The following is a 13,970-nucleotide window of genomic DNA, read 5'->3' as shown; positions in this document are numbered from 1 at the left end:
TATAATGCTTCTATAGCCATATAGACTTTTATCAGAATAATTTCCACTATAGCCCTATCGGCGAGTCTTCCGAAAAAACATGCTGTGACTTCCAAGTGTTTCAGATTTGTCTGGCAATGGAAACAGATGTCCCGGTTTTCTGGACATTATTAAACCTATCTCTCAAAATATTCCAATGTTCTCAGACATGGTTTCTCGATGTTAATATATCTCGGATCAAATTGCATCTCATCTATTCAAGTCTCTCCGATATACGTTTTTTTCATGCGTTTTCTTTTGGCATCGTTTTTTTCTTCTTTTTTTATATATACACACTCATGTGTCAGATCATGCATATATAAGAGAGTATGTATAAGTTCATATATGAAAAATAAAAAATAATAATAAAATACATACATATATGAATATATATATATAAATATAAAAATGTAAAAAAGAGAAGAATAATCCGTCAGTTCTCTTTATTCCTAGTTCTATGACAGCTATCTGTTTAACCTTTTCAGTTTTTTGATTTTATTTTGTTTTATTTTTCTAAGTATATTTAATATCCGGTGGGTCACCTATTTTAATTTTGGAGACGTGAGTGGGAATTTCTTTTGTGGTATTTTGATGTTACATACAGTGGGGTGTTTTGTTATATATTGCCACTGATCTTATCTCATTCCTCAGTATTGTATCCAGATGTTGTTATACTTTCAATTAAACCCAAAAATTTCAAGGTCTGAATTCAGGCCTGCAGGAAGGAGGCTGCCGAAATCATAAATCCTTCTCGATTCTGCCCGTGACATCCTCATAATGTGATTGCCGCCCCTCCAGTGTGTGTCCACCTTCTCCAGGGCCACAAATATGATACCCCTGAGGTTACTATTATGTGCCACCTTAAAATGTTTGGATAAGGTATGGTTCTCATATCCTTTTTTGATATTGTTTAAATGTTCTCTTATCCTTACTCTCAGGGGTCGTTTTGTTCTGCCGATGTATTGTTTCTGGCAGGGGCACTGGATAAGGTAGACCACACTGGAGGAGTCGCATGTTAGGCAATCTTTGATGTCCATAGCAAACTGGTTTTGAGTGGATTGAACCTTACTAGTCTTCTTTGGGAATGAGGTGCTCCTACACCCTAGACACCTCCCGCATCTGAAAAACCCATTTATATTCAGCCATTTTTGGACAGTCGGTGCTTCTCTTTTCTTGTGATTTTTAACTGATGGTGCAATTTTAATGCCTAAATTTGGTGATTTGGTGAATGTGATAAGGGGAAAGGTGTGAAGTGTCGGTCCAATGATCTTGTCTCTTAATAAAAAGTGCCAATGTTGATTTATAATGTGACGAACTTGCTTGAATTGTGCACTGTAGGGTAAAATTATCCTTAATTCATGCTCTTGTATAGTGTCTTTGTGCATACGTGGCTGAAAAAATGTCCTCCTATCTATTTTTCTTGTTTTTTCTAGGGCATCCTGTAAGATTCTCTCTGGGTAATTCTTACACTCAAATTGTGATTTCATTTTCTGGGCTTCAGATTCGAATTCTGTCTCGTCGGTGCAATTCTGTCTAATTCGACGGAACTGACCTAACGGAATATTTAGGAGCCATTGGGGTAAGTGACAGCTAGAAAAGGGTATAAAGCTATTTCTAGCTGTCGGTTTATAGTGGGTGTTACATATATATTGATTTTCTCGTCGTGAGATTTGGATATCCAGGAACTCTGTAAATTCCTCTCCCACCTTGGATGAAAAAACTAAATTCATGTCATTGTTGTTGAGGCTCTCCAGAAAGGGGCATAGTTGGTGGGCATCGCACCCCCCCCAGATAAAGAGGACGTCATCTATGTAGCGACGCCAGAGGACCAGGTCCACCCCCAGCCTCGGGGTGATGTTAACATGTTCCCATTGTGCCAAAAATAAATTTGCGTAGCTTGGGGCAAACCTGGTCCCCATAGCTGTCCCACAAAGCTGTAAATAATGGTCGCCCTCAAAATAGAAATAATTATGATGGAGTATATAATTAATACCCTCCATCAGAAATGGGGTAATCATTTAGCTTAACATGTTAAAAGGCAATGCAGTTCAGAAAAATCATGGTAATAAAAGCACACCACTGCAGTGCCGCATACAGGAGCCTGAACAATCATACACAAAATGACGTGCAGCACCATACTCCATATTGTAAGGGATCGCTGTCTTTCAGGGGTTGGCAATGACAGACTTTTCTCAAACAGGGTGTTTTTGCAGTGACTGCATTGGGAGCCCATGGGTTAAACTATTCATGTCTTCCTGCTGGGAGGCATTGTGGTTTGGCCCGCAGGGGTGTTTTTGTCCACAGTCACTGCTGCTGCCTTATAGGGGTTGCTGGTCACTCCCCTCCTCCCTCTTTTGGTGGACAGCCAAGATGGTTGCTCCTGCCCCTCCCCTAGAGTAAATAAAAAAGGGAGGTGTGAGGAATGTGGAATTATGATCTAATTCCAGCCATTTACTGTCAGATAGCCGAGGGAGTGAACTCCATAGGGGTCCTGGCTTTAAGCAGGCCACATGTGTACAAATTTACACCTCACTAGGTCAGCATGGAGGCCAACTCATCCTACAGGGGGAAAAAAAAACTGTAGGGGGTCTCAGCTATTACCCAGATCAATCAAAATCCATTTTGAATTGCCTTGTCCATCACAGGCATAAATCAGTTATATATCTGCGACCCTGGGGCCAAGACGGACATGCCCCTGGTCGTAGTTTGGGGGTCAGGTGCCGGGAAGGGGTGATACGGAGATCACCCTGCAGGAACCTAATAACAGCTCCATGTTTGGTCTCCGCCTGTAGCCGGAACCCAGGCGGACCCGTTGGTCCAAGAACCATCTCCCCATGCCCTTTTGGTTTGGAGATATGGGCCCTAAGGTGTTTTGTGGATCTTTGGCCACCAGGACCAGGAAGCAGGAATGGAGTTCTCCCAGAGGCAGGGAGGGGAGTGGCCGACTACAGGTGAAAAGGCCCATGCAGGCCAGAAGCCAGGGTCTTTCTCCAGGGTCACATTGAGTACTGTGTTTGGAGGGACCGTGGACAAACTGCTGACATCACTGCCCCATGTGACTACAGCCAAGCATTACTGCACCCCAGAACTCATTGTAACCCAACGGACTACACATCCATCTGGTAACTGACCCTTGCTATGTTTTATTCTGTTGTGTCATACCACCTGTATTTGCACATCCGACCACTGTAAATATTTTCTGTGTATATCGTGTATTGTCTAGTGCGCCCTTAAGGCAATGAAATATATAATTTAATCTTGTGTTGTCCTTGTATCTCGATCACTAATCCCCACGTCCGTGTTTTGGCATAGTTATACGCTACTGTGGGTTGGTTTCTCACCCTATATAATCCCGTTAGCGGAGCGGGCTTATATTAAACGAGGAACTGGTGGCAGTCTACCGAGCTAAGAAAGCTCTATTTCACTGGGGCAGTGAAAAGACTCTCTCAGCTTGTCAGGGTTGTGAGCGAGTGTGGAGTTAGGCCGGAGGCCGCGTAGACCGCTTCCCTCACCCCCTGCCTCTCTGTGCCCGCGTGGACAGGAGGCGTCTGTGTAAACTATATTAAAACAAGAGGGAGAGTGAGCACAACACCTAGGTCATACGATATATAGAATGTTTTTATTTTTAGGATAGGACCTACACGGTCAAAAGGGTAAAACAATTACACACCATTCACAATATAAAATACATTCAAAATAAAATAGAAAGAAAGGAAAAAGCACCCTATGGTGAAAGAAAGGAAAAAGCGCCCACCTAATCTACTGGACCTTCTTACAAATTGCATGGCCATGCGATAATAGATCTCCAGTGAAAAAACACAGATCCAGTTTGGAGCAGCGGACACCGCCGATCAGGTATTGTCCTTGCCTGTTGAATCCCGCTATATTGTGACGTAATCGGCCTGAGACTTGCGACGCAAGACGCCTGAACAGCCGGCATCGCTCGTCTCGTGGAAGGACCGTAAGACGCCACACAGCAGGACATACTACCAGGAACCAGGTAAGAACTGCCAAACTGTTGTTCTGGACACGGACCACGCCATTACAAATAACTAGAAGAACTAAGCACCCTCGGGGGGACTGTTTATTATAGTGACTGTTTGCACCGGAGATAAGCGATTTATTATAAGTAATCTATCTGAGGAACTTTCAGGACGTCCCTATTGATGTGCGGTGTGTGGTATAGGAGGCAGTGGCAGTGACCGGACACTGCTACATATAAATTGCCAAAGGGAGTTCTCCCTATTAAAGAGCTCTCTTTGAATACTAACACCCACACAGACTGTGGCAACAGGATTCTACCCCGACATCTGTATATTATAGATATTGGTACCTATTTGCAAATTTTATTCTATTTTATTTTGAATGTATTTTATATTGTGAATGGTGTGTAATTGTTTTACCCTTTTGACCGTGTAGGTCCTATCCTAAAAATTAAAACAGTCTATATATCGTATGACCTAGGTGTTGTGAGTGCTCACTCTCCCTCTTGTTTTAAATTTTCAAATCACTTTGGGTCCGGGCACCCAATTCTGAGTTAGTAGCACCCATCATAGCCACTAGGTGAGAGCCACCCACCTATATATTTATGTAAACTATATTAAGCTAACCTTACGTGCTCCCAGGGAGTGCGTAATGTCACGTCTTGGAAACCAGTGACTAAACCGTATCTCAGGCGGAGCCGTGAGGTGCGGTATTCGTCACAGGAGGGCTTACCTATTCCAGCCTCTTTTCACAGGCACCTTCACTTGGCATTTTGCTGCTGCAGGTATGGCCGACGAGAAGGCATTTTTGGCAGCTATTTCTGCTGGCTTGCTTGCTGGCTTGCAGGAGCCCCCTCCTGCTCCACCAGCTTCTTTCTCTGTTGGTGGCCGGTGGACCGCTCGGCACACCTGACCACCATGTCGCCTGAGCCCAAGTCAGACTCTCTCCGTAATATATCCTGTGCTGTGGCCCCGCCCCCCACTCCTGCCTCATGTCCTCCCGCTCCTGCATGCTCTGCAGTAGTCAGCCCAGGCACCAGTTATCTCTCTGTCCACCCACAAACCATAGGAAATAATCGCACAGCCTCCTTCTCTGCTGAGGAGCCTCCTGCTCCCTTGGCTGCTTCTTTGCAGACCTCTGGGGATCCTTCACTGGCCACCAATGCATTCGTTTACCCCCCCCCCCCCCCCTTTGTCCTCCACATCAGCTCCTGTGCAGGCTAATTAGGATGCCACGTATAGGAGCCTAAACAATGGTACGTAGAATAACGTGCAGCACAATACACCATATTGTAAGGGATCACTCTCTTTCAGGGGTTGGCAATGACAGACTTTTCATCAAACAGGGGGTTTTCAAGCTCAAACAGTGCTTTATTTGTCACACACCTCATCACACTTTCAAGTTTGGCATCACTTGGTACAATGAAGTCACAGCTTCACATCACAACGTGTTACATCAACATAAAACTATAAACCCTTGACTGGCTAGGCACTCACTATACAGAGGTTTTCCCTAACTAACCTCTAGCTCAGTGTTCACACTGCAGTATTCGGCTACGGTCAGACAGTTTCCTAGCTGTTACCAGTGCAACCCACCAGTCCTCCTGGTGGAAGCAGCAAAATACCGCAAAATACCTTGGGGGGATATGGTCCAGCAGTCCTCCTGACTGTGACCATGCAACACTTCTCTTCTTCAGGCAACCCCCCCCCCCCCTCCCCCCCCAGTTTAACTAGATTCAGTCCTGATTGTGAAAAATATAACATTATAGTTTTAAATTGAAGATGCTGATTTTTTATTACTTTTCTCACACTAAAAAGCACTACATGCAAAAATATCACTAAAAGGATGATGGACATTGATCCAGGGATTTGTTCCACGGATCAATATAGCAGGATTACAGGTTGGACTTGATGGACTTTTGTATTTTTCCAACCTCATCAATTACGGTATGTAACTATGTAAGTGGACATTGAATTCAAAACATCTTTGGGATTGAGGGCCCTTTTACTTTGGCTGATAGAGTGGGCAATAATTGGGAACGACCCTTACTATCAGGGATCGTCCCTATTTAACACAATTTACACAGGTCAATGCGCTGCTGTCAAGCGAAGATGTTTGGTGCTGCTTGAAAGATGCAATCACCTGACAAACAAGTATATTATTTACGGCACCTTTAGGGTCCATTCACACGTCCGTTGTTTCTTTCCTGATCTGTTCCGTTTTTTGCGGAACAGATCTGGACCAGATCTGGACCCATTCATTTTCAATGGGTCCTGGAAAAAATCAGACATTGTGCTGTCCGATTTTTTTCAGGACCCATTGAAAATGAATGGGTCCAGATCTGGTCCAGATCTGTTCCGCAAAAAACGGAACAGATCAGGAAAGAAACAACGGACGTGTGAGTGGACCCTTACACAGCCGACTACTGGGATGGAGCGTTCATAGGAATGTTTGCTATCAATAATTTCCCTGATCCTCAGCACATGTAAAAAGGCCCTAAGGGGCTAAACAGGTTGTCCTATTGCAACACCTTCTCCCCTATCCACATGATCGGGAATAAGTGTTTGATCGGCAGAAGTCTGACTGTTCTCCACTTGAATAGAGAGCTAAATGTGAATGCATGTCCACCTCTTCATTCAACTCTCATTTAACTCATTCAGCTCAGCAATCTCTGGCAGCCCTGTAGAGCAGATTGGAATAGCAGTGCACATGCACCGCTCCATTCAACTAGGGGAACATGGACTCTCCACCAAGATCATCGGGTACCCTGCTGCTCGGACTCTTGCTGATCAGACACCTATCACCTATCCTCTTTAATTATCTGCTATTAATGTGTTATTTAGATGAATTGCTGTGTCAGCTTGGATAAGTACTATATAATTGTTCAGATGCACAGTATGACTCAGTCTCTGATTAGTGTTATTACAATTACAGTAAAAGTAATCTTCTAGGAGGTCTTCTCAATGAAGAGGCCAAAACTAGAATCTGAATCAAAGGTGGTCTTTTTAAAGATCTGGTCTTTTGGAGAGGTTTGACCATACATGGTTCAGTTTCTGACATATATAAGACCATCTAACTGTCCTGGTCCTGTGGACTGAACTGTCTGTTGCCCACATATCAATAACTATGTACAACTATCACAAATTATTGCCTCATTAGTGTTGTTATAACTACTTTGTTTAACAGATGCTGGTGGTGTTTCGGAATCCCAAAGATACAGCAGTGTCACTTTTTCAATTCTACAATAACAACCCAGCTCTTCCCACTTACAATAGCTGGGATGAGTTTTTCCCAGACTTCATGGCTGGTAAAGGTACTGTATTAAAAAAAAAAATTAACAATAATTTTGATTGTGGTTTGCCATTTTGAACATGAAATGGATGTTACCGCGAGGCCGTGAAGGTGATGGAATAGTGAACAAATAAGCAACAGAATAAGAACCATCAATGAAAACACAAATACAAAACACTGTATATTAGAAGGGGAATAAGATTAATTGAGAAAAAGATTATTCCAAGATGCTTCTGAGAGGTCTACCCTGAGTTGCTGGTCCAGCAAACAGGGGAGAGGAATTAAACGGAGGAAAAAAGTAAGAGGCACCTGGTTAACCCATTTTGAGGACTGGCAGTTGTGCAGGATCATATAGAGAAGCTGGTGTCTAACACCACCTATAGTTTGAGGATATACCTGCAATTTTATTTATTTTTTTACTTAGGAGTGCCCCTCCTGGATCTTGTAGTCAGTGGCTGAATAGATAAGGGAATAGACCTGAATCCAATGTCTCTTGATTTGAGGGCAGGTCCACTAAGCCTGTAACATGTCCAAAAGATATTGGTACCCTGTTAAACTAGTGGTTGAGTAGCCTGGTACTGCATGAGCTAGTCTGGTGGAATCTTTTATATAATAAAGAGTGATGATCTACACTGCCTGTCCAAAAAAAAAGTCGCCACCCAAAAAAAAGGTCACTCACTCATTTTGTTGGACTGCCTTTAGCTTTGATTACGGCACGCATTCGCTGTGGCATTGTTTCCATAAGCTTCTGCATTGTCACAAGATTTATTTCTATCCAGTGTTGCATTAATTTTTCACCAAGATCTTGCATTGATGATGGTAGAGTCTGACTGCTGCGCAAAGCCTTCTCCAGCACATCCCAAAGATTCTCAATGGGGTTAAGGTCTGGATTCTGTGGTGGCCAATCCATGTGTGAAAAGGATGTCTCATGCTCCCTGAACCACTCTTTCACAATTTGAGCCCAATGAATTCTGGCATTGTCATCTTGGAATATGCCAGTGCCATCAGGGAAGAAAAAATCCATAGATGGAATAACTTGGTGATCATTCAATATGTTCAGGTAGTCAGCTGGCCTCATTCTTGGAGCACATACAGCAGCAACCCCAGATCATAGCACTGCTCCCACAGGCTTGTACAGTAGGCACTAGGCATGATGGACTCATCACTTCATCTGCCTGTCTTCTTACCCTGATGCGCCCATCACTCTGGAACAGGGTAAATCTGGACTCATCAGACCACATGACCTTCTTCCATTGCTCCAGAGTCCAATCTTTATGCTCCCTAGCAAATTGAAGCCTTTTTTTCTGGTTTGCCTCACTGATTAGTGGTTTTCTTATGGCTACACAGCTGTTCAGTCCCAATCCCTTGAGTTCCCTTCGCATTGTGCGTGTGGAAATGCTCTCACTTTCAATATTAAACATAGCCCTGAGTTCAACTGTTGTTTTTCTTCGATTTGATTTCACCAAACGTTTAAGTGATCCACGGTTTTTTTCCCTCAACATTTCTTTCTCAGATACAATGGGTCCCCACTATCCTTCCAGTTTTTAATAATGCGTTTGACAGTTCTTAACCCAATTTTAGTAGTTTCTGCACTCTCCTTAGATGTTTTCTCTGCTTGATGCATGCCAATGATTTGATCCTTCTCAAACAGACTAACATATTTTCCACAACCATGAGATGTGTCTTTCGACATGGTTGTTTAAAAGATGAGAAGCAACTCATTGCACCAGTTGGGGTTAAATAACTTGTTGCCAGCTAAAAGATAATTGCCCATGCAGTAATTATCCAATAGGAGGCTCATACCTATTTGCTAAGTTAAATCCAGGTGCAACTTTTATTTTGGACAGGCAGTGTATAAAACTGAAGTATTGACTGTGCAGTCATACTTTTCAACTAATCATTCACAAAACCTTGCAATTTAAGATCCTTCCATTTCTAGATCCATAATATTCTCTTCACTTCTGATTTAGTGGTAATTGTAGAATATTTTTACATGCACGTAAATATTTTTTAATAAAAATGGGCAATGTCTTAAAGGGGTTTCCTCACTTCAGCAAATGGTATCTATTATGTCAACAAAATTAATACAAGGCACTTACTAATGTATTGTGATTGACGAAATTGCCCCCTTTCATGGCTTGATTCATTTTGCCATCACATTATGCACTGCTCATATCCATTGGTTGCGACCACCCTGCAATCCAGCACTGATGGCCGGGATCGCAGGAGTGCACTTTGGCCAGCGATTTTTCCTATAGTATACAAGCATGGCCCCAGATGCTGGATTGCAGGGTCATATTCATGGAAATGAGGGAAAGTGTATAATGCGATCAAAAAGTGAATCAAAGCAGAAAAAGAAGCAATATGGGCAATCGCAATACATTAGTAAGTGCCTTGTATCAACTTTGTCTTACATAATAAGGGTCCATTCACACATCCACAATTTTTAATCCGCATCCGTTCTGCAAAATTACGGAACAGATGTGTAATTCAGTATGCTGTCCGCAGTTCCGTTCCGTTATGTGAAACTGCAAAACAGTAGATCATGTCCAACTTTTGGCCGCATATTGCGGTCTGTAGCCCCATTGTACTCAATGGGTCCGCAAAAATGTGGATGACATGCAGAAAGGTGCCAAATGTCATCCGCATGTTATCCGCAATTGCGGATTCGCAGGAAGTAGAAAAAAAATAGGCCTGCCCCCTGAGAACTTCAGAATTTGGGAAAGCAGTGAAGAAAGCAGGAGACAAGAGTACACAAGTGAAAAGATGGCTTCCTATGACGTTTGCGAAATTGATAATATTTATCCAGGAGCACCCAACCCTATGGGATACCCGCTGTGAACAATATCTTGACCGTCTGAAAAAGGACCGTGCATGAGAAGATATAGCAAAAGAGCTAGTCCAGTCATCGTGGTCTTCAGCATCAAGCCAGGAAAAATAAAAAATTTGTGAGTATTTCAATATATTTATTATAGTATAAGCGCTCATTCACACGACCCGGCCGTGGTCGTATTGTGGCCCGCATACAGCAGGTCCGCAATACACGGGCATCGTCCGCGAGCAGCCTGCATCACGGATCGCAGACCCACTCACTTCAATTGCTCCGAGATCTGGAAGATGTGGTGTGGAAGAGTGCTTCCCTGGTGTCTCTGGCCGTGCCTCCGTGGAACGGTTGAATGGGTCTGGATCCATCTGTGGAAGCTGCATGGAGGTTGCCTGTGGATTGGGGACCGCAATAGTGTGCATGTGCATGATCCTTTTGAGCTATAATTCAAAATATGTCTTGTAGTTTTTATTTAAAGAGGACCTTTCATCTGTTTAACCCTAGTCTAATTAGGGTCTTACCTTATAGGGCGGCCCCCACTGATGTCATCGTACTTTTCTTTTCTTCAAAGACCCCCCCTCCCCATTCGTCCGCTGTTGTCCCCTGTTGATTTCGGCGCCTTATATTTTAATTAGCCGACTTGGTTATACTAGGTGGAGACTGGAGCAGTTCTCTTCAACCTGGCTGTGAGCGCATCCAATCAGAGCGCACCGCTCATAGCCAGGGAGAATGAGTGAGAGGGGGCCGCCCTATAAGGTAAGACCCTAATTAGACTAGGGCTAAACAGATGAAAAGTCCTTTTAAGCATTATAAATTAATTATATAAATTTATAAAATATAATTGTATTTTCAGTTCAGCAGATAAAAGGGCACTGGAATGCGTGACGTGACCAATATCGTCGCAAAGTAAACACAAAACAGAAAAGTGGTGATGGTTCACTAAAAAAAAAAAAAAAACACACGGAATCTGTGGGTGGCACAGTTAAGGGGTCAGGGTCTGTGGATGGCACTGTTATGGGCTGGGGGGGTCTGTGGATGGCACTGTTATGGGGTGGGGGGTCTGTGGATGGCACATATATAACAGTGCCATCCACAGATCCCGCCTGTAACAGTGCCAGCCACTGATCCCTCCCCTGTAACAGTGTCGGTCATCCACAGATCCCCCCATAAGTGTCCGTCATCCACAGATCCCCCCATAAGTGTCCGTCATCCACAGGTCCCCCCATAAGTGTCCGTCATCCACAGGTCCCCCCATAAGTGTCCGTCATCCACAGATCCCCCATAAGTGTCCGTCATCCACAGATCCCCCCATAAGTGTCCGTCATCCACAGATCCCCCCATAAGTGTCTGTCATCCACAGATCCCCCATAACAGTGTCCGTCAGCCACAGATCCCCCATAACAGTGTCCGCCATCCACAGATCCCCCCATAACAGTGTCAGTCATCCACAGATCCCCCCACAACAGTGTCCGTCATCCACAGACCACCATTAGTTCCAAACCCACCAAAAGCACACCTTTTGGTTAAAAAAAATGTTTTTTCTTATTTTCCTCCCCTTCCACTTATGGGCCGGTGCGTCTTATAGGGCGAAAAATACGGTATATGTATACAAAAAATCGGAACTTCTTGAAACTGATTATGGAACTAAGACCATAAGAACATTTTTTATACGGTAATATATTAATTTTTTATATAAACTTTTAAAATTATTTAATTAGAACTTTATTTTACAGAACTATTCATAATTTGGCTATAGAGGATTCCGGATCAAGACCTCCAACGAGTGACATACAGGAGGAAAATACTCAGGAGAATATGGCTGGAGGATCTGCTACAACAGAGCCGCTCGTGCCTTTAAGAGCCGACAGAACAAAGTCCTGTAATAGAAAATGTCACTGTGGCCACCGCAGAAAGGACCCCAGTTGTTCCTGCTCTGGTTTGCCCTTCATCTGGCGGACGATGCCAACGTCCGCTGATCGCTTCCAATGTGTCACGGGGACCCAAAGCGCACTCGGTGCTCGACTTGTCACTCGGTGCTCGACTTGTCTGTCTGTTGGTCATGTGACGCTGGTCACGTCACATGACCCTCAAACCCCACTATAAATACAGGCAGCCTGCTGGTTACAGGTTGCCTGTTAATTCTAGGTTCCTGGCTATTTGTTGGACTACTGAATACTACTTGATCCTGTTTCCTGACGATCCTTTGCCTGCTCCTCCTGTACTGCGCATCTCTCCTGGTATCCTGACCCCAGCTTCCATCTGACGATTCTTTGTGGACTCCTGTTGTACTTTGTTTCTCTCCTGGTATTTGACCTCGGCTTTTCCTGACTATTATCTGCTCATTCTTTAGTACTGCGAAGCTCTCTAGGTATTGACCCGGTCCGTTCACGTTCCGTTATTTGTCTTGTCTGTCTTCCCAGCACGTATCCTAAGTTAGGGACTGCCGTCTAGTTGTCCCCTGTCATTAGGACTTGCGAGGCAAGTAGGCAGGGCCAGGGGTGAGGGTGGAGCGCAGTGGTCACTATCCTCCCCCCTGTGTAGAGTAAGTGACCGTCACACAATGTAGATCTTCGAGCACATGTTGATTCAATGGTGCTCGAATATCTAAATCGGAACCGATCAGACGCGAAGGAAGAGTTAGCTCTAAAATGGCTAGCTCCTTCCTTGCGTCGTGTGCCAGATGAACGGCAAACATGGTGCCTTACTGCGTTGGCCATGATGATTGACACATTTGCTGGGAGCCAGAAGAAGTCCTTCACTTTTTGGAAAATTGTTGAGATAAGAGACTTAACTTTGATCCATTCCAGTCGCTGCATGGACGTTGCCCGTGCATTGGGGACAGCAAATTGTGGTCCCCAAAACACAGAACGGCCGCACAGCGGAGAATCATCTTTTTGATGATATGGTACATAAAGACTTGAGCAGCATTGAGCTTAAGTAAACAATAGAAGTTATTATGTACCCTCCACTTTTAGATTTTAGGTTTAGAGCTGAAACTGGACATAACCATATTTTCACCCAGGCAGCTCCCCCATATTTGCTTGATCGCACAAAGAAAGGGCCACACACTGCCGGGCAAATGCTGCTGGCAAGCAGTGTGTTTGGGGACATCACCTGCACTAATGTGCAGACTCTTGCACTGACTTAGCTAAAAAGGATAGGTCAGCACAGAAGCCAACCCATCAGACAGGTGATGTCTCCAAACACACTGCTTGCCAGAAGCATCTGCTCGGCAGTGTGTTGTTTTAACTAAAAGAGCCCTGTAAATGCGTGACCTAGCGCACGGCAAGAGAGAGCATCAAGAGCAGCAGCTGTCTGCTGAATGCACACGTGACACGGACCGTGAGATACTGACCTGATTTTCTGTTGTGTGCAGGAGGCCTCAGTGTACAGCAGCGGTAGCATGAAGCGCACAGCGTCATAGCAACCAATGACGCCATGCGCTCCTGCACTCAGCAGGACCTCAGGCCGGTATCTCACAGTCCGTTTACACAGACGTGTGCATTCGGCTTAAAAATGATGATGTTATATTCTTACAACATTTCTGCGTCAAAGTTTATTCTTAGTGGATTGCGGGCCTGATCACGTCTGGTGTTGTCCTTGTTCAAAGCTGAACACAGACATATCCTATTTTAAATTATAAAAATGGAACATGTTCGTGTTTAGCTGTGAGGGCATACAAAAATTTAAATTAATATTAAAATGATTTCATAATAATTATAAGACGTAATTAGAAATGAGGTATTAGAAGGTATTTACACCAAATTTAACAAAAAATTAGGATTTTACTAAATACCTCAGCCCGCGAGTCCCTAATCTATACAAAAAAAAAACAACAGGGGATCTAACTAAA

At 43.9% G+C, this 13,970-nt stretch overlaps 1 protein-coding gene across 1 annotated transcript in view; it reads left to right on the top strand.

The window, feature by feature from the left end:
* The window catches only part of LOC122935461 (sulfotransferase 6B1-like), a 65,984-nt gene that overhangs the window by 36,640 nt on the left and 15,374 nt on the right, over window positions 1-13,970 (top strand). The window contains exons 3-4 of the mRNA XM_044291227.1: window positions 7,189-7,315; window positions 13,214-13,228. Coding sequence (XP_044147162.1) covers window positions 7,189-7,315; window positions 13,214-13,228 — 142 coding nt within the window. The remainder of the gene's footprint in view (window positions 1-7,188; window positions 7,316-13,213; window positions 13,229-13,970) is intronic.

This window comes from Bufo gargarizans, chromosome 4 (assembly GCF_014858855.1).
Source record: "Bufo gargarizans isolate SCDJY-AF-19 chromosome 4, ASM1485885v1, whole genome shotgun sequence".
Lineage (NCBI taxonomy): Eukaryota > Metazoa > Chordata > Amphibia > Anura > Bufonidae > Bufo > Bufo gargarizans.
Note: the sequence above shows the minus strand (reverse complement) of the source record. Positions and strands in the feature narration are given on the sequence as shown.